A 26,807-nucleotide genomic window follows, 5' to 3' on the forward strand; every position below is an offset into this window, starting at 1 on the left:
AACAAAATTTGAATCCTTCATGCAATCTTTTTAAATTATTTTAATCTGAATTCTTATTTAATGATCAGCACATTGCAGAACATCTCACAAGAAGGCAACAGGCAATACTAATTTAAGGTCATATCATGTCCTTGAATCCAGCAGAAACTACTATTGAATAAAAACAATGGAGATTCCACATGTATTTGAGGGTAGTATTCACAATTAATACTTACCTCCATACAACCAGGATCAGATGTATTCTGAATTGCTTCATAAAGCTCTGCACCATCTTGCAAAGTATGAATCTGCTGTCTGGTGAGTGTGCGCGATCTCAGTGCTCTTCTTTGAGGTTTGTCTGTTTTAAAAAATGTTAATGTTATATCCAAACTGCTACAATCTAAATAAAAAAACCAATTAAAAATGTGACGTAGAAAGCTCTTTAGAGTGGCCAAAGTGTGTCTGAATGAAAATATCAGGCTGAGTCTATATACAAGACTTCACTTTTTTTAGTAATACAAGTGGCAGAAAGTCTACTATTCACTTGGATTTCATATAGTAGAATGTGGTATAAGCTCACTGTAGAATCACTGGAGACAGAGACAGAAAATATCTATTAAAAAGGAAAGTCATCTTTGCCATATAAGAGGGATAAAATATTTTTTGCAATTAGGTGGCTGAACTACTTTACTTTTATATTTTAATGGCATGTGAATCTATATCGGTGTGTTGATTCAAGACAAGTCAGGACCTCTTTGTGTAGGGTAGAGGGAAAAGGAGCTGATACGTAATAATGTTATGATTACTACAGGAACTGCTAAGCAATATTCTAAGAATAATGAGATGTAACAATTTTATGGATGTTATATGTGACCTAGTCAGTGAAGGGAAGTTGTTGTATATTGGGTTATAAGACCTTCCTGTATGAATGTATTGCTATAGCGTAAGAAGGGGTTGCAGGAAGAACAAACAGAAAGGCAACATGTCTCCCTAGATAAGCAAACTCTTGCCACACACTTGGGGTGGCAATTATAAGACAATGGCATACTTCCAGGCTCCAGGCCGAAGTGACACAGCTGTTTTGCCAGGCCAGAAACTAGAGATGAAAAGGACAAAATTAAAAAGAGCTTCTCAGAAGTAGAAGAGGGGCTCAATTGTGAGTGAGCTCTGAAAGAAAGACATGCTGTCAGGCTCGATGGAGGAGTCTGAAGGAGCTGGACCTTCCCAGACTCAGGGAATGGTAAGTTTTAGGGAAAAGCAGGCATTCATAAAGGCTAGTTTATTATTTTTAAAGTATATTTTTCTTAAAGGCTTTTATTCTAATAAATAATATTTTGCTTAAAGAAGGATGATTGATCTCTCATTACCACTGTCATTGCTCCCAGAAGGCAAAATGTGTGAGCTTAAATCAGATTTGCTGAGGCAATCATGGGTAGTTAGCAGGGGATTATTCCCCAGGGCCTGGTAGGAGAGTGGAAGAATCACTTGATTCCACCCCATGTCTTGATCTCATAAATATATAGAACAAATGGAAGAAAGAGCAAGTTGATAGTAATGAATATAAATCAGAAGTTATGAATTGTAGAAAATTGATAAAGGACGCAAAAGGACACATGGAGAACTCTATGGCCAACAGAGTTAAAGACAATGAAGGCGGAGTTTTAAGTACATTAAAAACAAAAAAACCCTTAACAATGGAATTGGTCCTTTACTAGATAAAAATGGTAGAATTGTCAATATTAATGCAGAAAAGAGAAAATATTTCTTTCCTTTACTTAGGAAAATCAGATTATATAAGTAATATCATGTGATGAAACACTTTTCATTCCCATAGTAACTTAGGAGAATGCTACAGTTAGGATTTTTTAAATCAGCAGGTCCATATAACTTGCATGCAAGAGTTTTAAAAGAGCTGGCCGAGGAGCTCACTGGACCATTAATGTTGCTTTTCAATAAATCTTGGAACTTTGGAGACGTTCCAAAGGACAGGGAGAAAGCTAATGTTGTGTGTTAATATTTAAAATGGATTAACAGGACATCCTGTGTAATTATAGGCCTGTCAACCTGACACTGATCTTTGGCAAATAATACAGCACATGATACAGAACTCAAATAATGAACTATTTTGTCCTCCTTTAATTCTTTATGTTAATCAACATGGTTTATGGAAAAAAACAGACCCTGTAAAACTAAGGTTTTGTTTTTTTACGAGATTACAAGTTTTGTTGATAAAGGTAATAGTGTAGATGTAATATACTTAGACATCTGTAAGGCACGGAACTTGGTACCGTACGATGATTAAAAAAAATAGAATGACATAAAATGAACAAGGCACACATTACATGGATTAAAAACTAGTTAATGGACAGGTCTCAAAATGCAATGTAAACAGGGAATCATCAAGTGAATGTGTTTCTAGTGGGGTCCCATAGGGATCAGTTCTTGACCCTATGCTATTTTACATTTTTATCAGTGACGTGGAAGGAAACATAAAATCATCACCTACAAAATGTGCAGATGACACAAAGACTGGGGAATGGTATGTGACACTGGCAGGCCAGGTACCAAGGCTACAGACATTAGTTAAGAAATGATAAACTCATAGCTGGAGACCAGAGCAGTTCACTTATGTGTTGCTCAAAACAGGTATTAGTCTTATAAGAATGTGTTTAGACTCCATAGAATGCTGGTAAATTGCTAATGCATTAAACTTATTTTGTAATGTCTGTATTCCATGCTATAAGGAAATATGTAAGTTTTGCTTTATAACTGAAAATATTTGCTCTAAACTTCTGAACTCAGATGGGAAGAGTGTTTCCTGCCACCATCCAGAAGAACAATCAAAATCAGATGGGAACATCGCAATACAAAGGATTGATTAATGGCCTTATCGCATCTTAGAAATACCACATGCAAAGAAGCTGGTCTATGGACTTGGAGGCTGAATGATGGAAATGAAAAAAAGACACAGGAAGATGTTACATCTCTCTGCAGTTTGAACTCTGACAGGGCCAGAGACTCTAAACTGAGCGGCAGAGACCCCCAGGAGTTGTCTGCCCTGAAAGCCATCTTGAATTAACAGAGATGTAGTATCTTTAAAAATCATAGATGGTAACTCATTTGTGTTTATGTTTGCTTGCTTTAGCCTGGAAATAATTCTCTTATTTCTTTTTTCTAGTTAATAAACCTTTAAGTTAGGGCACGTCTTCACTACCCGCCGGATTGGCGGGTAGCAATCGATCTATTGGGGATCGACTTATCACGTCTAGTGAAGATGCGATAAAATCGATCCCTGATCGCTCTGCCGTCGACTCCAGAAATCCACCGCGGCAAGAGGCGGAAGCGGAGTCGACGGCGGCGCGGCAGCGGTCGACTCGCCGCCATCCTCACAGCCAGGTAAGTCGACCTAAAATACGCAACTTCAGCTACGCTATTCATGTAGCTGAAGTTGCGTATCTTAGGTCGACCCCCGCCCCGTAGTGTAGATCTAGCCTTAGTTTATTACAGGATTGGCTACAGGCGTTGTCTTTGGTGTGGGATCAAAGATACAGATCGATCTGGGGTAAGTGACTGGTCTCTTGGGACTGGAAGCAACCTGAATATTGTGTGATTTTTGGTTTAAGTAACCATTTATCACTAAATTCAGTTTGCCTGGGTGGCAAAATAGACTGGAGAGTCTAAGGCAGAGTTTCTCAAATGTGGCCGCATGTGGCCACCAGGGGCTTTTCTTGCGGCCACAAGCTCCTTGGCAGTGATGGGGGGGGGGGGGGGAGGGGGAAGGGGGAAAAGCAGTGGTCCTGCCCCAAGGGCCACCAACAGGAGACACAAATGCTAGAGGAGCAGGCAGCTAGTGAGTTCCCCACCTTCCTTGGGATGTAGGCTCGGGCTCCAGCTCTGGGGTGGCAGGCAGCAGGCTCTGGTCACAGGGCTCAAACCCCCAACGGCAGGGCTACCCCCTATCACCCTTGACCCCCGCCAGCCCGTCATGCATGATGTCCCCCACATCCCCCCTACTGACCTCCCTATCCAAGGCTTAATTTGTCCCTGGGCTTGCCAGGACTGAGTAAGTCTGTTGCTGTGAAAAGTGATATTTGTTAATACCACTTTTAACAGCAGTAGACTTACTAGCTAGCAAGTCTTTTAACAAAAGCAGCCAAAAAAAGCAAAAGAAATGACAACAAAAAAGACAAGAACCTGCAGAGCACCTTATTTGTGTTTCTATTCCGTTAAGGTCCTGTAAAGGAGAGAGACAACTGTACATTATTTTTATTATTGAGTCTGCAAAAATATTCAAGAAATTACAATGATTTGGACATGTGTATGTGCTTATATATTTGTTTTTTCTAAAGGTAATTAATTATTTTAAGAAAAAATTATCAGCACGGTCACCAGCAAGAGTTGGTGGCCGCACTTTGAGGCTACCAAAAAATTTGTTGTGAGAAACCCTGGTCTAGATACTACTTAGTACTTCCATGAGTGCAGGGGACTGGACTAGATGACCTCTCGAGGTCCCTTCCAGTCCTATGATTCTATGATTTAACTTAACAAGGTATAAGTTAAGAGGGGTGACAATCACAGGTTATAAGTACTTACAGGGGGAACAGATATCCGATAGTAGAGGGCTCTTGAATCTTACTGACAAAAGTTTAACAAAATCCAATGGCTGGAAGTTGAAGCTAGACAAATTCAGGAAATATGGCATAAACTTGTAGCAGTGAGGGTAATTAACCATTGGAACAACTTACCAGAGGTTGTGGGGGGCCATCACTGGCAATTTTAAAATCAAGATTGGATGTTTTTCTAAGAGATATGCTATAGTTCAAATAAGAACTATCTGGGAAAGTTCTATGACCTGTATTATGCAGGAGGTCAGACTAGATCAGTGGTTCTCAATCAGGGGCCCGGGGTCCCCTGGGGGGCCATGAGCAGGTTTCAGGGGGGCCGCAAAGCAGGGCCGGCATTAGATTTTCTGGGGCCCAGGGAAAAAAGCAGAAGTCCCACTGCATGGGGCTGAAGCTATAGCCTGAACTTAGCTTCGCGGGGCCCCATGTGGCGTGGGACCCCAGGTAATTGCCCTGCTTGCTACCCCTAATGCTGGCCCTGGCTTTTATATGCAGAAGAACAGTTGGTGTGGCAGGCGTGGGCTGTGGAGTTTTTATAGCATGTTGGTGGGGCCTTTCAAAAAGGTTGAGAATCCCTGACCTAGACCTGTGGTTTTCAAACTGCGGGTCGCAACCCAGTATTGGGTCCCGGAATGTAAGGTACTGGGTCGTGGCAGCTCTGGTCAGCACCACCGACTGGGCCGTTAAAAGTCCCGTCAGCAGTGCTGCCCGACTAAGGCATGGGAGCTGCCCGAGGTAAGCCCACACCCCAACCCTCTGCCCCAGCCATGAGCCCCCCCAAACCCGGAGCCCCCTCCTGCATCCCAAACTCCTCAGCCCCAGCCCCACCCCAGAGCCTGCAACCCCCTCCCACACCCTGAGTCCCTCATTCCTGGCCCCACCCCACAGCCCTCACCCCCACACCCCAACCCTCTGCCCCTCCCATGCCCCAAACCCCTCATCCCCTGCTCCGTTGGGTTGCAGACATCAACAGTTTTCTTCAACTGGGTCACCAGAAAAAAAAAGTTTGAAAAAAGACAGTTACCTTTTCCGTAACTGGTGTTCTTCGAGATGTGTTGCTCATGTTTATTCCACAATAGGTGTGCGTGCTCGTCACGTGCACTGGTACCGGAAGTTTTTCCCCTAGCAGTACCCGTAGGGGAGCGCCCCTAGCGACCCCTGGAGTGGCGCCTCCATGGCACGGTATAAGGGGCGCTGCGCGCTCCCCCAACCCTCAGTTCCTTCTTGCCAGACAACTCTGACAGAGGGGAAGGAGGGCAGGCTGTGGAATAGACATGAGCAACACATCTCGAAGAACACCAGTTACGGAAAAGGTAACTATCTTTTCTTCTTCGAGTGATTGCTCATGTGTATTCCACAATAGGTGATTCCAAGCTATATCTGTTGGAGGTGGGAAGGAGTTCACAAACTCTCGGGACAGAGTACGGCCCTGCCGAACCCGGCGTCCTCCCTGGTCTGGGAGACGATCGCATAATGCAAGGTGAACATGTGAACTGAAGACCACGTGGCAGCCCTACAAATGTCCTGAATGGGGACATGGGCCAAAAAGGCAGCCGACGAGGCCTGCGCCTTAGTTGAGTGTGCCTTCACAGTTGGTGCCGGAGGGATTCCCGCCAGGTCATAACAGGTATGGATGCACGAGGTGATCCAGTTGGAGAGCCGCTGAGTGGAGATCGGCCGACGTTTCATGCGCTCGGCCAAGGCGATGAACAGTTACAAGGACTTCCTGAATGGTTTAGTCCGCTCCAGGTAAAAAGCCAGAGCCCATCTCACATCCAGTGTGTGGAGGCGGCGCTCCTCACTGGACGCTTGGGGCAGAGGACCGGCAGAAAAATGTCCTGACCCATGTGATAGGCGGAGACCACCTTTGGGAGGAACAAAGGGTGTGGGCGGAGCTGGACCGGATCCTCATGAAACACTGTGTAGGGGGGCTCAGAGGTCAGGGCCCTGAGTTCCGAGACCCGCCTAGCCAACCTGATCGTAACCAGGAAGGCCACCTTCCACGAGAGGTGTGACCAGGAGCATGTAGCTAGCGGCTCAAACGGGGCCCCCATGAGACGGGCCAACACCAGATTTAAGTCCCACTGCAGGACTGGGGGCCTAACATACAGGAAAGAGACAATCCAGTCCCTTAAGGAATTGTCCAGTCATAGCATGGGAGAATACCGTGTGGCCCTGCACCGGTGGGTGGAAGGCCAATATGGCCACCAGGTGCACCTTGACTGACGAGGGCGCCAGGCCCTGGGCTTTAAGGTGAAGGAGGTAGTTCAGAATCAGTTGGATTGGGGCAGTCACTGGGGAAACGCCCTGCTTGTCCGCCCATCTGGAAAACTGAGACCACTTTGCCAAGTAGGCTCAGCATGTGGAGGGCCGCCTGCTTTCTAAGAGGACGCGCTGAACCCCTTCCGAGCACATCCTTTCCTCCCGGCCTAACCATTGAGCAGCCATGCTGTGAGGTGGAGTGCTGCTAGGTTGGGGTGGAGAAGGCGGCCCTGGTCCTGGGAGAGTAGGTCAGGGTGGGACGGCAACGGCCACGGCAGGGTGACCACCAGGCCCGTGAGGGTCCCATACCAATGCTGCCTGGACCATGCCGGGGCAATCAGAAGGACCAGGGCCTTGTTCATCTTTATCTTTCCAGGACCTTACCGATCAGCGTGAACGGGGGAAAAGGCATAGAGAAACTGACCTGACCAGGACGAAGGCATTGGAGATAACGCCCCATCCCAGCCCTCCCCACCCCCCCGGAGCAGAACTGGGACAGCAACGGTTCTGCCGAGTCGCAAACAGATTCACCTGGGGAGTTCCCCACATTTGGAAAAGTCTGTGCACCACCTCTGGTTGGAGAGACCACTCGTGCTGAGAGGAAAAGTATCTGCTCAAGCGATCTGCCCGCGCGTTCTGGGCGCCCAGTAGATGGAAGGCCTGTAAGCAGATGTTGTGGGCTATACAAAAGTCCCACAGACTGAGGGCTTTGCGGCAGAGGATTGGGCCCGCCCTTGCCTGTTGATGCAGAACATTGAGGCCGTGTTGTCCGTGAGAACCCTGACCACCCGGCCCTCCAGGTGCGAGTGGAAGGCCATGCACACCAGCTGTACCGCCCTGAGCTCTTTGACGTTTATGTGGAGGGTCAGATCCTGAGCTGACCACAGACCTTGGGTCTGAACGTTCCCCACATGGGTCCCCCATCCCACGTCCGAGGTGTCGGACACCAGTTCCAGTGACGGGGCCCTGCCCCTGAACGGGACCCCTTGGAGCATGTTTCTCGGGGAGGACCACCACCGTAGGGAGGTGATCACTGGCTTGGGCACAGTGAGGACTTTGTCCATTCTGTCCCTGGCCTGGGAGAACTCCGAGGCCAACCAGAGCTGAAAGGGCCTCCTCCTGAGTCTGGCGTGACGGACCACATACGTACATGCTGACATGTGACCCAAGAGCTAGAGGCACGCTCTGGCTATTGTCACCAGAAACATTGTGACCGTGTCGATGAGCCCCTTCAGGGTCTTGAACCTGTCCTGTGGGAGGGAGGCTCTGGCCGACGAGGCATCCAGGACCGCCCCGATAAACTCTATGCGTTGTACCGGGACTAACGTGGACTTGGTGTTGTTTACCAACAGACCCAAAGCGGTGTACGTGGACAGGAGGAGCACCACATGATTCCGCACCTGCGACCAGGAGCTGCCCTTGACCAACCAGTCATCCTGATAGGGGAAGGTCTGGACCCCCCGGCACCTGAGGTAGGCCGCTACCACCGACATACATTTCGTGAATACCCTGGGGGCAGTGGACAGGCCAAATGGGAGGACTGTAAATTGGTAGTGTTCCTGCCCCACCGTGAAACGGAGGAAGCATCTGTGCCCTCGAATATATGAATGTGGAGGTACGCATCCTGCAGATTGAGGGCGGCGTACCAGTCCCCGGGATCCAGGAAGGGGATGATGGAGGCGAGGGAGACCATGTAGAACTTGAGCTTCACCATGTACTAGTTCAGGCCTCGCAGGTCCAAGAAGGGCCTGAGCCCCCCTTTGGCCTTCAGGATAAGGAAATAGCAGGAGTAGTACCCCTTGCCTTTGAACTCCCCCAGTACCGCTTCCACTGCTCCTAGGCCCAGGAGCCAACCCACCGCCTGCTTGAGCAGAGCCTCGTGCAAGGGGTCCTCCAGGAGGGACGTGGGGGGGGAGGGGAGGGTGGTTGGGCAGGGTCGAAATAAACTGGAGGGTGTAGCCCCGGGAGATGGTGTTGAGGACCCATCGGTCCGAGGTCAGCCGTGACCACTCCGGAAGGAAAGCACACAACTGATTGGAGAAGGGAAGCTTTATTGAGGGTGGATCCCTGATGAGAACTGGCAGGGCGCCCCCGGGCATCCAGTCAAAACCGCCTTTTCCCCGCCTGCTTGCCGTTGGATGACCCAAGCTGGGGGGCAGGCCGAGAGTGCCTCTGTGGGTGCCTTTTATAGTCCCGTGACTTTTTATAAGTGGTCTCGTATTTTGAATGGGTGGCCTGAGTGGGAGTTTGCTGCGGCTTGAACTTAGGTTTAGCCAGAGCTGAAACATAGAGACCCAGAGGCTGGAGTGTTGTGCGGGAGTCTTTCAGCCCATGCAGCTTTGTACCCGTTTGTTCTGCAAACAGGTTTGCCATCAAACGGGAGGTCCTGCAGGGAGTTCTGCGCCTCGCTGGAGAGCCCAGAGAGCAGGAGCCATGACGCCCTTCTCATGGACGCCGTGGAGGCCATGGACCGCGCGGCCGTGTCCGCTGCATCCGAAGCTGCCTGCAGGGTTGCCCTGGCAGCTGTTGTGCCCTCCTCCACCAGCGCTTTGAACTCCTTCCTGTCGCGCTCCTGGAGGAAGTCCTCGAACTTGGGCAGGGAGCCCCACAGATTGAACTCATACCGGCCCAGGAGAGCCTGGTGGTTTGCCACCTGTAACTGGAAGCTCGAGGACAAATACATTTTTCTTCCAAATGAGTCCAGCCTCCTTTAATCTTTATTTTTCAGGGTAGGGGCTGGTTGGCCCTGCCGTTCCCTGTGGTTGACCAACTCGACCACCGGGAGTTAGGAGCAGGGTGGGTGTACAAGTATTCATGCCCCTTGGTGGGTACAAAATACTTGCGTTCCGCTCTCTTAGAGATTGGGGCCAATGAGGCCGGGATTTGCCACAGGGCATTTGAAATTTTCACCATTCCTTAGTGGAGAGGCAAGGCCACCCTGCCTGGTGCCGAGGAGGACAGTACATTAAACAGGGACTCCGAGGGCTCCTCCATCTCCTCTGCCTGCAGGTGGAGGCTTGATGCCACCCTTTTTAAGAGTTCTTGGTGGGCCCTAAAGTCCTCCTGCGGAATGGATGGAGGAGGGGCCGTAATCGCCTCATCTGGGGAGGGCAAGGAGGCCGGCGCAGTACTTTGTGTGTCCACTGGCACCGGAGGGTCCACCACCTGGTCAGTCTCCAGGCACGGTGTCAAGGATGTACGTCCCACCGACTCCTTCCTCGGAGGTCTGGAGAGGGAGGCTGATGGTCCTTCTGAGGCTCTGGCCAAGTTGGGGGCCATGGTGCCCACTGGTACCACTGGGCTGGCCATGGGGCCTGGTGCCACTGCATCTGCTGTGGCACCGGCGGAGCCAGCTGTTCGGCCTGGCTGGCGTGGCCCATCGATGGACGACTACAAAGGGAGGCCGGGCTGACATACAACCTGATGCTGTCCCTGGACCGGGAGGAGTGGTGGTGCTGCGAGTGATGCTGACCACAGTACTGTGATTCTGATGTGGAGGACCTGTACCGTCGGTAACAGCTGCTCCGTGATCGGCTCCGGCAGGCGGACCCATGACGGCGAGACGACGGCGATCGACACCCAGGGCTGCAGGGGTGGTGCCGTGGTGGGGTCCTCGAGCGGGACAACGAACCGGAACGACGTCGGCGTTCGTGCCGTGACTGGCTGCGATAGCTCCTCCGGGACAAGGACCTTTGGCGTTGTCTGCCTCGGTCCCGTCAGTATTCACTCCTCGAGGCGGAGCGGTGCCGAGAGTCTCGGTCAGACGGAACCCAACCAGACAGCCTGGTGGGAGTCGAGGGCGATCCACATGGATTTTGCCCTGAACGGTCGCTGGGCGGCGAACGGCATCGGGAACGTTCCCTCGACCGAGACCGAGTTGGGGGTGACTGCGGAGATCCCAGCGGCGGCTTGCCTCTGGAGCACGGGGCCGACAACGGCGGTGCTCCTGGTACCGGCATGGACATAACATCCCGAGCCGCCTGCAGGGCCTCCGGTGTGGAGGGCATCCAGACAAGCCTGCTCTGAATGGGCCGGGCTACTCTGCTCGACTTGAGTCAGAGGCCTAGAGGCCGGTGGGAATCGAGGACTGCCCAACATGGGTCTAGCCTCTGTCCCAGGTTTACTCCGGGGCCGCGACGAAGAAGGCCTCTTCCTAGCCTTCTTGGCATGCCCTGTGGACGGGGAGTGGTGCCGACTTGTCGATGGTGCTGAAGGGTCGCCGCGCACCAACACCGCGGTGCCTGGTGCCTACTCGAAGCGGCGCACCAGAGCCAGGGTCAGTGCTGCCTCCATCAGAATAGCCCGGAGACTAATGTCCCTTTCTCTCTTGGTCCAAGGCTTAAACGACTTGCAGATCTTGCAGCAATTGCTGAGATGGGTTTCCCCCAAACAGCATAAACAGTCCGCGTGCGGATCACTCACTGGCATAGATCTCCTACAAGTGTCGCATGATTTAAACCCCAGGACATGGGGCATGCCCCGGCCTGGGCTCTCTAGCTCAACTGAACAACTAATTAACTACAGGTACCATACACTGAATGAACAAGAAGTTTTGGGGACGAGCTACAGCAAAGCTGGAGCAGAGCAGTTCCAAAGCACCTTCACTGGCGGCAAGAAGGAACTGAGGGTGGGGGGGGAGTGTGCAGCCCTCCCTTATACCGCGCCATGGAGGCGCCACTCCAGGGGTCGCTAGGGATGCTCCCCTATGGGTACTGCTAGGGAAAAAACTTCCGGCACCGGTGCATGTGGCGAGCACACACACCTATTGTGGAATACACATGCGCAATCACTCAAAGAAGAACCACTGATCTAGACCATCCCTGCCATGAGTGCAGGGGACTGGACTAGATGACCTCTCGAGGTCCCTTCCAGTCCTATGAATCTATGATTTAACTTAACAAGGTATAAATTAAGGGGTGAGCTCCTGGAGTTCATCACTAGGCGTCATGCTTTAATTATTCTTGTGGCTTTTTTCTGAATCCTTTCCAATGTTTCAACATTCTTCTTGAATTATGGACACCGGAACTAGACACAGTAGTCCAGCAGCAGTTGCACCAGTGCCAAATAGAGGGGTATACAGACTCTGCACTCCTACTTGAGAGTTCTTGATGATGCACAGAAGGACCTAATTAGCCCCATTGGCCTCAGTGTCTCACTGGGAGCTCATGTTCAGCTGATTACCACCTTGACCCTGAAGTCTTTTTCAGAGTTAACTGCTTCCCAGGATAGAATCCCTCATCCTGTAAATATGGCGTATGTTCCTAGATCTATAACTTCATTGGGCCATATTAAAACACACATTTTTTGTTTGTGCCCAGCTTACCAAGCAATCCAGGTTGTTATGGATCAGTGATCTGTCCTCTTCACTATTTACCATGTCATGCTGTCAGGAGGGGCTCACGACCTTGAGTGGCTACCTCAGGGAAGACTAATAAAAACAGGGCAGACACCCCAAACTGGTGGTATGTTCTATAATTAGATTTCAGCAAGCCAGTAAGAAATGTGAACTCCTGGATCACTGTAGCAGGCTCACTATGGAGTCACAGACAGTCCCCTACATGATCACAGTGGTCTCTTCTGGCCTTAGAATCTATGAACCTGGTGATAGCTAGAGGCCTGAGACCAGAAGAATTCAGAGGTGCAGTTCACCAGAAATTGAGACAACAACCTCACTCAACTATCAGTGACTCTATACTTGTATCTGTGTATTCCAAGTCTACACCTCACAGGAACAAGTCCTAAATTATGTACAAAAATCTGTTAACAAGTTACAGTAGAACCTCAGAATTACAAACACCAGAGTTACGAACTGACCAGTCTACCACGCATTTAATTTGGAACCGGAAGTATGCAATCAGGCGGCAGCAGCAGCAAAGACACAGACATACACAAATTAAAAAAAAAAAAGCAAATACAGCACAGTACTGTGTTAAACGTAAACTACTAAAAAAATAAAGGGAAAGCAGCATTTTTCTTCTGCATAGTAAAGTTTCAAAGCTGTATTAAATCAATGTTTAGATGTAAACTTTTGAAAAAAAACCACCATAATGTTTTGTTCAGAGTTACGAACATTTCAGAATTATGAACAACCTCCATTCCCGAGGTGTTCATAACTCTCAGGTTCTACTGCAGTATTTCTGGTGATTATTTACATGCGATGGGGAGTAGCAGCCCATCAGACTTGCCTTAAACATCTCAGAAATAACATTAAAAAACCAAAACGACTGCATTCAGACTTGGCAGAAAATCTTAGTACTATCTCCCAAAGAACTTCAGGAAAACTCCTTTTTCAGCATAAAGGAGAATCCTCTATAAACAAGATCCTCATGTTCACACAACACATTCCTGTAACAATGAGACTACCTCTGAGACAGTGAAACAGAAGACCTGACCTGAAGAAGAGTTGTGTGTGAACTGAAAAGCTTCTCTCTCTCACCAACAGAAATTGGTCCCATAAAAGATAATACCTCACCCACCTTGTCTCTCTAATATCCTGGGACCAACATAGCTACAACTACACTGCATACTTGGAAACAAACAGTTTTACCTTCATGCTGTTCAAATTCCACTTGGATTTGTGAAAACAGAGCTTCCAGGTGTTTTTGTCGATTCTCTGCATGCTTTGCAGCCTCCCTTTCTTCAGCTCGACCATTACGAAACACATATGATCCAGTTGGTATCTTTTCCACCCACTGGAATAAGAATTCACATATAAAATTAAGGCTTTTATTTATTTATTTATTTAAAAGTACCCTAATCCAGTCTTTTAAAATTCTATTCTCCCTCCAATAAGGCCATTTTTTTAGGCTTTTTGAGGCTCATAAAATTTTAATTTCAGTTTTGAAAAACTCCCTTAACCTCTCCCTCTATTGCAATATTTTCAATTTAGGTTAAAATCTGACATTACACCTGGTAAACTGGGTTTAATTCCACCACAAAAGCTTGAGGGCTGCACTGATTACCAAGAGCATGATTTTACAAAAATGGAAGAGTAGGCTTATGCCCAAAATACAGTAGTGGTATTCAGATCTGTCCGAATTAGCAGCCAAAAAAAGAATAGCCTACTGCCCTAGGAATCCATTATATGAAATCGAAGATATTTGGACCCTGTTTCTTTAGATATGTTTGAATACAAATAACAGACTGCTCAAAGAATGCCAGACCTCCATTCTATCTAGCTGCCATGTCCCCCTCTAACTCCCTTCAGCTTTGGTTAATCTTCCTTCCTCCTCATGTACATCTTCTCCCATTTTACTATTTTAATCTCCACCTTATTGTGTTATGTTTATCTGATCAATTATAAATCTGAATCCGATCAATTATAAAATTGCATAATTCTGTTGGAGCTCCCATGAAGTACATGGTAACTGAGAACATATACAAGCTATAAATAATTTTATATTTTTTTGTATTTTTATCTGCTCACTGAAAATTAATAAAGATAACTCCAAAGTTCAGGGCTGTAGCTTAGTTAAGATGACAGCTACAAAAAACAGTAACTCTATCTCTGTTGCAGTTTAAAAGTGAGGGAAGAGTCAAAGACTGAAAGCAATAGTACAAATTTTTACTCATGAAGGACTGTTTGAAGGAATTGGACCTCTGAAAGGAACCATGACATCAGAAGTGCCTAGCATTATTAATGTGAAAGATGCCAGAGAGGACAAAGAGCATAGGTTGGAAGCAAGGGACAACTTTGTTTTATCTCAAAGAGAATTATTTGCAAGAAAACTAGCAAAACAAAAGGAAACGATAATAGGAAATGTCTTTGCTGAGTATGCTCTTTCTGCTAGCAGCACTTCCCACAATTCTGAGATATATGAATGGTTCCCCTCCTTTTTGCAGTTCCAGTGGTAATTAAAACATTGTAGCATAGCTTGTGCTGATCACATCCCTTTCTCTGGCTTGCTGCCAGACTATTCATTCCAAAACTGTGTAAGAACTCTTTGAATATTAGTAACAATTTCAGAGCCAACCAGGAAACTACATACACTACATTAACTGGCTCACAAACTAGAGATATAAAAATTAAATTTGTCAATTGACTAATAAGTGATACAGGAAGAGTAGAATTGTGGGAGATGCTGCTAAACAGAAAGAAAATTATTGGATAAGAAACTCTTCATTTTGCAGCCAACTGTCTCCCACATTTCTGAGACACATGGAAAGTAGCAAGCAATGCACATAAGTAGGAAGGGATATAGAAAGACTGAGACAGGGAAGTCTCCCCCTGAAATTAAATGCCAAAATGGGAACTATTTCTGGTTCACTACATGCAGCACCTTCCCTTCCAAAGGAGACCCCCACAAAGGACAGAAATTCCACCTTATAGAATCTAACAAAAGTTGTTAATAGAGGACCTTGTTGCTGCTCTGCAGATTTCCTCAGTGGAAGCGTACGCTTTTTCTGCCCAAGATCTTGTAGACATTAATCTGATGCCTTGTATTGCTCCACATGCATAACTGGCCAGGGATAGCTTGGATCCTTGAAGCCTTTGACACTGGGCTTGTAGTCCTTTCTCAAGATACCATGTGGGCAGAGGAGGAATTGCTTTGTTCAGATGCACTGTCCACCACTATGTCACCCACTTTCTCTCCAAATAGGGAAGTGCCTGTGAATTTGGATGAGCACAGCATTTGTTTGTAGTGGGCATCTGCCATCCATGGGCACAACCACATTTGGTACCTGGCTGTTAACTGGATGTGATGGCCCTGGCCGAGAATCTCATAACATCCACTGAGATATCTGCCACAAAGGCTGTTGCTAGGGCTATTTTCTTAATGGTAGATGAAGTCAGGTTGGTCCTTGTTGTCCAGGGTGTTTGGGTCATCCAGCTAGGACATTGGGGTGACTCTTGCAAAGGAGGCAGTGGCCAGGGACACTGAGGGCAACCAAGGAAGACTCAAAATCCCTTTGAGGGTGATTTCCACCTTACTATCAGTTGTATCTTTGGTTGGTATTATCCTATCTTTTGCTAATGGCATTGTAACATCTACCTTTGATGTGATGGCATTTTGGGGCTCTTGCAACTTGTAGTATATAAGTGCATGTCTGCTGATATGCTTATGTTTCTAAGGCCAGGTCTACACTACCACGGTAGTTCGACAGCTGGCAATCGAAGTTCCGGGTTCGATTTATCGCGTCTGGTCTGGACGCGATAAATCGATCCCGGAAGCGCTCGCCGTTGACTGCGGTACTCCAGCTCGGCGAGAGGAGTACCGCGGAGTCGACGGGGAGCCTGCCTGCCGCGTGTGGACCGCGTCTGAACCGCGGTAAGTTCGAACTAAGGTATGTCGACTTCAGCTACGTTATTCACGTAGCTGAAGTTGCGTACCTTAGTTCGAATTTGGGGGTTAGTGTAGACCAGGCCTAAGGGGTATCCCATTTATCCCTGATCATATCTTCTAAAGAAGAATACAATGGGATTGCTTTTTCAGGCAGAGACTTGCCTGGCAGGTACTTGCCTTTGGGCTTCCCATCAGGTACCTGCTCTGGTTGGATCTGAGTGCCAGATGCAACCTTTCCACGCATTTTTTTCCATGCTCTGCTCAGAGCCTGAATCAGAAAGCTCTCTCATCCTGAGTAGATGTGGTGAGGCCTGAGTCAGAGGTCTTCGATTTCTTGTAATTTTTTTCTTTCCCTTTTTATATTTTTTGACCACTATCCAGGAGTGTATGTCTCTCTCTTGTGGCCCTTTTTATCAAAAACCTTGAGGCCTCTCAAGTTCTACCTTTGCATCATCCTCAACAAGGTCCCCTTTTGCCATAGTTCCTGGGTTAACTGCATTTCTGTTCCTTTTGTGGTTTCCTCCAGGGCACCTCTTTAAGGTCTCAGGACTCTAGCTGCCATCTCTCTATAGGTAGGATTTCATGTTCTTTTTCCCTCCAGACCGGAGTGTTACAATTACAGTCCTGTTACAATTCACTGTGCTTATCCCAACAGTCTGACTTTAGTTCAGCACTTGCAGTTCTGCTCTCTCCTAAGGGTTATGACAGCATTTACCAGTGACCAGACAGCCTTCAGTCCACACAGTACATTTATTTAGGACAAAAGCATTATAGAGGGAACAGATAATAAAATAAACTGCCTACACACATGCTAAGCTTACTGCCTGTTATCCACTTTCCACATGGAGACCCTAGCAGGTTTTCAAATTCCTTCAAACCCTTCAAGCAGGATTTTTCACTCTTGTTTAAAGTATCATGTCAGTTTGTAGATCAAGAGAAGGACTGAGTCAGTTCAGGATGCTCCTTTTGGTATAAAGCTTGTTTTTTGTATGCTGGGCTTCTTGAAGCTGATCTGAACCAGTATGTGCTATTCCTCCAGTTTGTGATACTTCTCTGGAGTTGTGTGCCTTTCCAGGGATTTCCAGTAATTACTCCCAAGTGAATTTTAGTTCCTGCAGGAAGATCTGTAACCCTCCTCCCATGGAGCCAGACTATAATCCCTACCTCACAGCAATACATATAGGTGCAAAAGTGCCCATAATGTCTTGCACATCTCAGTATTACAGTCATAGAATCATAGAAGATTAGGGTTGGAAGAGACCTCAGGAGGTCATCTAGTTCAACCCCCTGCTCAAAGCAGGACCAACCCCAACTAAATCATCCCAGCCAAGGCTTTGTCAAGTCGGGCCTTAAAAACCTCTAAGGATGGAGATTCCACCACCTCCCTAGGTAACCCATTCCAGTGCTTCACCACCCTCCTCGTGAAATAGTGTTTCCTAATATCCAACCTAGACCACCTCCACTGCAACTTGAGACCATTGCTTCTTATTCCGTCATCTGCCACCACTGAGAACAGCCAAGCTCCATCCTCTTTGGAACCCCCCTTCAGGTAGTTGAAGGCTGCTATCAAATCCCCCTTCACTCTTCTCTTCTGCAGACTAAATAAGCCCCGTTCCCTCAGCCTCTCCTCGTAAGTCATGTGCCCCAGCCCCCTAATCATTTCCATTGCCCTCCTCTGGACTCTCTCCAATTTGTCCACATCCTTTCTGTAGTGGGGGGCCCAAAACTGGACACAATACTCCAGATGTGGCCTCACCAGTGCCGAATAGAAGGGAATAATCACTTCCCACTGGCAATGCTCCTACTAGTGCAACCCAATATGCCGTTAGCCTTCTTAGCAACAAGGGCACACTGTTGACTCATATCCAGCTTCTCGTCTACTGTAATCCCCAGGTCCTTTTCTGCAGAACTGTCGCTTAGCCAGTCAGTCCCCAGCCTTTAGCAGTGTATGGGATTCTTCCGTCCTAAGTGCAGGACTCTTCACTTGTCCTTTTTGAACCTCATCAGATTTCTTTGGCCCAATCCTCCAATTTGTCTAGGTCAGTCTTTTGAAGTTTCCATGCTTTCAATGTCTCATATCTGTCACACCATCCCACTACCTGTGGGATGGGGTCTCATTGTGAGAAACCACTGATTCATGTAGGGGAGAAGAGGAGTTGTGTAGAAGACCTGCTTTATTTCCTCCGGGGAACTGAGGTCCATTTCAGTATCTTGGGGTAAATGATACACATGGTGTCCCTTAAGGAGTCTTTTCTTTCTGGGCTAGGTCTTTTGTGAAATTTACCTCCCTGAGCTGGCTGGATGGCGCTGGTCTTATCCTTAGACTCTCTCCCTGAGATGATCAGAAACATCAAATTATTCTCCATTGGAGTTGCCATTCCTCAGGGGAGGGGTGTCCCAACATGTTAGTCTGACTTTCAGCCCCATGCACTGGCAGTGCGAGGGTTGGCTGGATGAGACCAGACATGGCATAATTTGCCTTCTGATAAGCCTGTAAAAGCTGCCTCACATATGATACCACCACTTTGGTTCAGCTCTGTGTTCATGGTAAAATTCAGCCATGTCTGAGGCAGGAGCAGAGGCAAGGAAGTGCTGCAGCAGTAGATCGAGGTGGTTGAAACCTGCTAAATACCCAATCCAGAAGATGAAAAGGAGGAAGAAGGGGTAAAAGTTGCTTGCTACTGTCCAAAAAATGTAAAAAAATAAAGCTGGCAAAGAAAATGGTCAGGAGCAATGCAAACTGCCACTAGCTCCTGCTGAAGAAGTTGAAGTTCTGCCATCAAGCTGGAGAAGGGGCTGTGCTACAAAATTATTGAGAGGAGCGGGATCAGCCCATTCTTAGTATTGTGGGAGATGCTGGCCTGCAGAAGGAAGCGTGTATCTGAATATTAAAAAATTCCATCTGAATTTCTGGCGGTGTTTAAAATGACTCTGTTCTATTTTATATACATTCACAACTTATTTTCACTGAAATTTAAAAATAAAATGATAATAGGTCACATAGTGATGCAACCAACTCAGGCAAAACAAGGAGCAATCCTAACAATGCTCCTTAATTTTTAACTTCTATGCTGTGGTGCTGTATGCTACAAACTGAACCCAACTGGTCTGGTTTGTTCTGCTTTGAGCTGAAAGGTTGTTCGTCAACATTTTTCCTTAGCTCGCTCTCAAACAAGTCTCCCACTTTAAAAATTACAAAGTTCTGAAACTCTCTGTTACACCAGGCTCTGAGGAGCCAAAAGTAAAGCTGATTAGAGGATAATGGGCATAAATTGAAATAGTTGGTTCACTGAGGTATACACTCCTCTTGAAGTGTTAAGTCAAGTGCAGACATAATGAAGTGAGAATTTACTCTATTAGTATTTCACAAATGATACATTATCTTATTAAACTTTTTAGCCGAAAAGTATTCATACTGTACCTGAATAGGATAAGCTCTTTGAATAACTATATCGATACACCCAACAGTACCACCTTCACTGAAAAGTGATGACAAGGGCAAAGGAAAAGGTCTGGGATCCTGATGAAATCCTAGTTTGGCATGCCACCGAGCACGTCGAGTACTGTTAGCTGAAATCTGAGTAAATTAAGTATTTTTAAGTGAAAATGCCACAAACAGACCAAAAAGATCAGTAAGTAATTGAATTTAGAGGGAAAACTCTCGATCTAAAATGTTCTTATATGTGAAACTGAACATATTAAGGGTTTTCCAACTTTTTCATAGTGTGAACCACATCTGAATAGAGAGATATGCAAACTGACGGCCTAATGTATTTTAGTGAATAGTGAGTGTCCATGAGACCTAACAGCCTTATTACTTCATACCAGAATAGAAAGCTCCTCAAATAAAAATATTTCGCATGTCTCATACCCCAGAAACAACTTATGTCCCAAATTCTCCTCTCTTCTTCAAAATCCTTCCCCCAAACCTACTTTTTTCATCCCCCTCCCAAACAATGTCTCACATTCTTGAGCAATTTAGTACCAAATTATTTAAAAAAGCATTTAAAGAACACAACGTCAGCATGTAGTAACTTGATACAACTTTGCTGTATAAAAACTTTACTTCATTTCCTACCTCTCTTGTATAATATCCTCTATCATGTCATGCCCCATCAAATCTAGACTGCAAACTCTTTGTGACAGAGAATATATTTTTTATTTGCCTGCAAAGCTCCATCTACGCCTATGGCACTGCCGAGATAACTACCACCACCCTCAAAATGCACATCTAATAATCAAGTTACAGTAATACTTAATTTCACCTTTAACATAAGAGAGTCTGGAGTTTCCAATGGTGTGCACGCATCTTGAGAGCCCACAAGTTCTGCTCCATGTACTATGATCTTCTGACCGACAGTCAGCCTTCTTCCATGTAACAGTGCTTGGAGAGGAGGATCCAAGAGAGCCCTAACTCCATACCACCCATCTGTAACTTCAATCACTGCTGCTCTTTTTTTGCTTTCCACAAGGTTTTTATTACTACAGCTATCAGACATGTTTTCATTTAATGATATGATTTTAGAAACACACAGTATGAGTGTTTTTGCAGCTATATCATCTCTCTCCACTATCTTTTTGATAGCTGATCGCTGACTTTTATCAATTTCCAAATCATATCTACAAAAAAAAAAAAGGAACAGTGCATTCACAATACACTTAAAAATATACATGGTCTAAGATATTTTCTTTTAAATTAAACAGTGCTTAACTATAACTAACCAATCTATATGACCAAGCCCCCTTGGTAGAAACTGGAACTTCTATATATTTTTGCAAATGTTTATGATATATTTTAAGTATCAAAGGGATGAACTTAAACACAAGCATTCAAACAGATTCAGAAACATAAAATTGGTGTGTGTAAAATTCACAGAACTTACTGTGCAGCAAAAACCTTAAATATATTGCTGTACACTTACCTGTATTTTAACTGAAGTAGCACTCTTTCTGGTGTCAAACACCTATTAGCAAACTCCTGTGGAAAAGAGATTTCCATAGCTGCCAATTTCCATACAATCCATCTATAGTGGTTGTAGACCCAGGCTTCAGTAATTAGCTTTGGATCCACACCAGGTGTATCACAGAGTGCCCTGCATACAAATTTTTATAATATTAAACTGAACTCCATTTTAAGTTGTTCAAATTTGTATTTTCAATAATATTTTAATCTGTTATATTAGTACTTTGGTACTTGATACAGGAATACATCTAAGGGTGCATGTACTGGAAAATTACTGATAAAATACATATTTTAATATATCCTATCAGGGCCGACTCTAGGCACCAGCTGAGCAAGCTGGTGCTTGGGGCGGCAGATTGTTGGAGACGGCATTCTGCCCAATCCTAGGGCGGCACGGCCGCTGTTTTTTTTGTTTGTTTGTTTTGTTCTTGTTCCGTTCCGGCCGCCCTGTAGGGGGCGGCGGCGCAGAGAACCAGAGCGCCCTGCAGGGCAGTCCTCTTCCTTCCCTCCCCGCCGACCGGAGCGGAGCCCTCACGGCAGGAGGCGGCGCAGCGGGAGGGGCCGCGTGGCAGTGCCCCTGCTGTAGCCCTGGCCGCCCCCTTCTCTCTCTCTCTCCCGCCCGCTCCCTCCCCCCCCAGCTGGTCCCCCTGCACCCGCGCTCTGGCTGCGCAGCAGGTTTTTTTTTTGCTTTGCCGTTCTGGCTGCCCCGTTTTTTTGGGTTTTTTTTGCTTGGGGCGGCCAAAAAGCCAGAGCCGGCCCTGTATCCTATTTATTGAGGAAATCAGGAATGGCCATTGAATCAGAAAATATGAAAAATGTTGACAAGTAAATAAAATATTTTAAAAATCTTTCTAAAATAATCAAAACTGAAGTTGCAGTGTTTTGCTTCATATGATGTCTTTTGGGTTGTAACTAATTTGCAAAATGGCCAGTAGCAAGGTAAAATATAATTGATTTATAAAAGTGCACAGTAGAGTTACACTGCATGTGTATATTTTGCTTTTAATTGATCTTCAGAAGGGGCCTGCAAATGGGTAGGGATTGGGAGTGTGGAGGAAAGAGTTATGTTTGCCTCCTTTTTGTTCTTATACCTTCTTAGGCAATATTATGTATATTTACAAAATGTTTTGTATTTAGGCTAAGTTGTATAACTATGAACTGGATTCCCAGAATGCTTTGATTTTTTGTGGAAATTTACTATCAGAAGTTGTATGTTCTGTTAAGGAATGTTACATATAAATTGTGTGCTAGGAGCAGAAAACAGTTCTTTTCTTTACTGTCTAAACTTACTTTACTGTCTACTAATATCTGAAATGTTATTGTTTATGGTTGGTACAAATATCTTTGTATCCTGAAAATATAGGTATGAAACTAGATAAGAAAAAAGGAGTAAGGTGTATTTAATATTCTACTTGTCATAAACAAGTGGACTATATTTATAAGTCAAATTAAGCTCACACTTTGGGACAGACTGAACTATTGCAATACTGTTCCCCTGAAACAGGTAATGTATAAACCCTTCTGTGCTGATCTATCTGATTAATAAATTGATTGAGCCAAGTTATGTGACATTTTGCTAATTGATAATCTAAACCAAACCACTAATAATGTATATAAAAAAGCCCTAAACAGCATATTCCCCCCTCAAATAAGAAAAGTTAGAATTTTTTTCCGCTAGTTGTTTTCCTTAGTAATTTTAGGAACGTCTTGTCTCCCCATTTTTTTTTAATTTTTTTTTTGGTTTGGAAGACTCCTTGGACAACTCACAGTTGAGGATCAAGGGCTTTTAGTCCTTCATCTGAAAAGCAGGGGTGTTAAATCCTTAAGAGAACTTTTCAATCAAGTGTTTTAATAAGATAGGTATTAACAAAAAACTCACTAATTTTTAATCCGAATAAAAATGAGAAAATGAAATCAAACTAGCTGAGAGGGGTCATCTCCATGTCATAATCTTGCCAATACTGCAGTTATTCAGAAGCTTCCAGAGTGGACAAACCCTGAATTTCTAATGTAGAAAGGAAAAATCCTTCAGGCCTTTCTTATAACTTCAAAAAGGTATGAATGAAAACTGGACCCACTGAAATCAACAGGAGTTTTACCATTGACCTTTGTGAAGTCAGGATCTCACTCTATAAATCCAACTTCCCTTTGCAAGGGAAGAGAGAGTAATAATTGAACTCGAAGATTTGCAAGTTCTCTCACCCATCATGCAAAAAACAAACAACAAAAACCTTCTCCCCCTCCCCCAACTTGAAAAAGTCAAAAGATCTCAATCAAAAGATTCAGCAGGCTTCCAGGCTACATGAATCTTGAAAACCACTCCGAAAATATGCTCCTGATTTTAATATAAGTCAACCTCTATATTCCTATTTGCAGATCAACACAGTGGAGAAATGGACAGATGACCCATTGCACATATTAAGACTCACATAAATACAAAGGCTTAAAATATTCTTATGTACAATGGCATAAGTAGACTAAAATGTGCATTAATGACTTGTAGTAAGAGAGTAGCTACCATCTTATAAACACTTACTGTGTATACTGGTTTTATCATAGGGCGGGGTTATCAAACTTGGTTCGCAGCTTGTTCAGGTCAAGCCCCTGGCAGGCTGCATGACGCTTTGTTTACCTGAGCGTCCGCAGGTATGGCCACTCGCAGCTCCCAGTGGCTGCAGTTCGCCGTTCCTGGCCACCGCTTCCCGCAGCTCCCTTTGGCCGGGAAAGGTGAACCACGGCTACTGGAAGCTGTGAGCGGCCGTACTTGCGGACGCTCAGGTAAACAAAGTACCTCGCGGCCCGCCAGGGACTTACCCTGAACAAACCGCGAACCAAGTTTGGGAACCCATCATAGGGTAATATCATGTAGTAATATAGGAATAATTTTTTCCTCAAACTCATAATCAAACCTGTAAAATTCTTCTTTCCCTGCCTTTCCCCCATCAGTAGGTATAAGCCATCCTCCATCAGCAAGCTGTATTCCATGTCCAGCCAGTAAATACTCCTTACTGAAAAAATCCTGGATGAGAAACTGGAAAGATTCTGCATTTATGCTGTTAACTTTTATGCAGTGCTTCGAAACACCATACATGTGCAGCTGTAAATGATCAGGTGAGAGACAGCAAAGTAAGAAAAACTATCCGATACAACAAGCATTTCAGCAACCAGAAAATTTTCTTGTTAAATACAGAGTTATTGTAAAACATCTCCTTTAAATGTGTTCAGTTCTCATCTGCCAGGGAAAACTAATATGTAATCCAAGCAGAGAGGAGGAACTCCTAACAATATTACACCTCTACCCTGATATAATGCGACCCGATATAACACGGGTTTGCATACAACACAGTAAAGCAGCGCTTTGTGGGGCGGGGCTGCGTGCTCCGTCGGGTCAGCCTCCGACACGCTGCTCTGAGCAGCGTGTTAAGGGTGGGAGGTGGGCGGGCAAGCAGGGTGAGGAGGCGAATGGGGAGGTGAGTGGCAGGCAGGTGGGGGGGTGAGGAGGCAGGCGGGCGGGAAGACAGTGAGCAGGAGAGCGGCGGTCGGGTGGACGCGGGGAGGCGCACCGGACAGATGGTGAGGAGACTAGTGGGGAGGCGAGCGCCAGGCAGGCAGGTGGGGTGAGGAGACGAGCTGTGGCCGGGCGGGCGGGCGCGCTGGGCGGATGGTGAGGAGACTAGCAGGGATATTGATTTGTCCCGGTCCCCGCACCCCTCTAGGGATGGCTCCGATACGCTGCTCTGAGCGGCGTGTTAAGGGTGCCGGGCCAGGGGGTTGGATAATAATATACCTTTCCTATACCTATCTCATAGAACTGGAAGGGACCCCTGCCTTCACTAGCAGGACCAAGTACTGATTTTGCCCCAGATCCCTAAGTGGCCCCCTCAAGGACTGAACTCACAACCCTGGGTTTAGCAGGCCAATGCTCAAACCACTGAGCTATCCCTCCCCCCTTAAATTCACATTCACATTAAGGGGCAGAGGAACTCGGGGGGCGGTCAGGGGACAGGGAGCAGGGAGGGTTGGGGGTTCTGAGAGGTCAGTCAGGGGGCGGGAAGTAGGTGGGGGTCAGACAGGGGGCAGGGCCAGGCTGTTTGGGGAGGCACAGCCTTCCCTACCCGATATAACGCGGTTTCACCTATAACGAGGTAAGATTTTTTTGGCTCTCGAGGACCGCGTTATATTGGGGTAGAAGTGTAATTGGAAGTTGAAGCTAGACAAATTCAAATTAGAAATAAAATGCAAATTTTTCACAGTGAGGGTAATTAACCATTGAAACAATGTTACCAAAGATTGAGGTGGAATCTCCATCATTGTCAATTTTAAAGGAAAGCTTGGAAGTTTTTCCAAAAGATATGCTCTGGGTCAAAGAGGAATTAATTCAGGGAAGCCTTAGGGCCTATATTACACAGGAAGTCAAACTAGATTTTCACCATGGTCCCTTCTGTCTATTAATCTAAAATTTTCACTTATCAAACATTTCTCAACAAAATTTGCATAAACAATATGAGATCCTCAATCAGCAATAAAAGATTTTACATGGATATTTTTGTATTGTTGAATTGGGCCCTTTTGTCCAAAGTTTACAAAGGAAATGAATATAAACACCAAAGAGTAAAATATTTCAAACAAAACAAACTGCCTAAACAAGACCCAAAAGATCATTTAAAAGATCATTTTTCTCTATTATAATGGCAAGCTTGTCATTTTAGCTAGAAAAAAAAGGTGGAATAAGAAGGTGGAATAAAATCTGAACCCAATTTTCTACATTCATGCCTAAGAAACCATACATGTCACCTATTAGCTATTACCAGGCTTTTCAGTTAATCATTTCTAAAGCTATCAATTCTCTAGTAAAGCCAAGTATGTTACACACACTGTGGGCTATGCGAAAGTCTTAGGTTTTATAGGAGTGATGTCACACATATGAATTACAAAAAACAAAACCAAACACCACAGCCAATAAGAACAGTGGGATGACTATGAGATTCTGCTCCTTTGCTCTGCTGGGAACAAGAGGGTTCTGATACCAACTTGGCTCCAAGGTAGCAGAAAAGAGGAAAAATCACTAGTAGGATCTCAGCAGAAATCAGAACATGTTATATAAAAGGCTGAAATTTCATTTTAGGATTAACTATTGTGGGTTAAGAGCCATCGCACTGGGGGATTTACAGCCCCTCACTTTACCTTTGTAATTTGCTCTACCCTTATTTTGTAATATAATTTTTGAAGGGCCACAGAGATACAAAAGTTTCTTAAAACTAAAATGACTGCATGTACTAGTTAATTTTTTTTATTGTGATTACTACCTTAGTGAATGTACTGCTGTAATATTTGGCTATAAAATCCAAGGAGTATTTAAGTATTTCACTTAAATTCACTTATTCAAAATTAGCTAAACCTTTTGAATAATACAATAAAGATCCACCTGTTCAATGGAATAAGTACTAGGAGACTTTTCTTCTACAGCAGCTTTCAGAGAGATCCTTTTTGCTGCAGATGTTTTCATGAGATAAAGACTGCCTGGCTGCGGGTGAATATTTTGCCTTTGTTTCTTTCTAATTCTCATCTCTTGCAGATTTCTGGCACAGTGAAGGTTTGCAATCATTTCCATCAAATCTGCTAGGAAAAAAAACACCACACATCAAATCTTGTTTCAATTGTGTGTTAATTTAGGATATGAACTCATTTCAATAAAAG

At 45.5% G+C, this 26,807-nt stretch overlaps 1 protein-coding gene across 1 annotated transcript in view; it reads right to left on the reverse strand.

Annotated features, from left to right (window-relative positions):
* The window catches only part of BRCA2 (BRCA2 DNA repair associated), an 83,503-nt gene that overhangs the window by 17,036 nt on the left and 39,660 nt on the right, over nucleotides 1–26,807 (reverse strand). The window contains exons 14-20 of the mRNA XM_065403784.1: nucleotides 26,536–26,729; nucleotides 24,020–24,207; nucleotides 21,070–21,240; nucleotides 20,413–20,767; nucleotides 19,569–19,724; nucleotides 13,411–13,555; nucleotides 216–337 (exon numbers count right to left, since the gene is read on the reverse strand). Coding sequence (XP_065259856.1) covers nucleotides 216–337; nucleotides 13,411–13,555; nucleotides 19,569–19,724; nucleotides 20,413–20,767; nucleotides 21,070–21,240; nucleotides 24,020–24,207; nucleotides 26,536–26,729 — 1,331 coding nt within the window. The remainder of the gene's footprint in view (nucleotides 1–215; nucleotides 338–13,410; nucleotides 13,556–19,568; nucleotides 19,725–20,412; nucleotides 20,768–21,069; nucleotides 21,241–24,019; nucleotides 24,208–26,535; nucleotides 26,730–26,807) is intronic.

Source organism: Emys orbicularis, chromosome 1 (genome assembly GCF_028017835.1).
Source record: "Emys orbicularis isolate rEmyOrb1 chromosome 1, rEmyOrb1.hap1, whole genome shotgun sequence".
Classification (NCBI taxonomy): Eukaryota; Metazoa; Chordata; order Testudines; family Emydidae; genus Emys; species Emys orbicularis.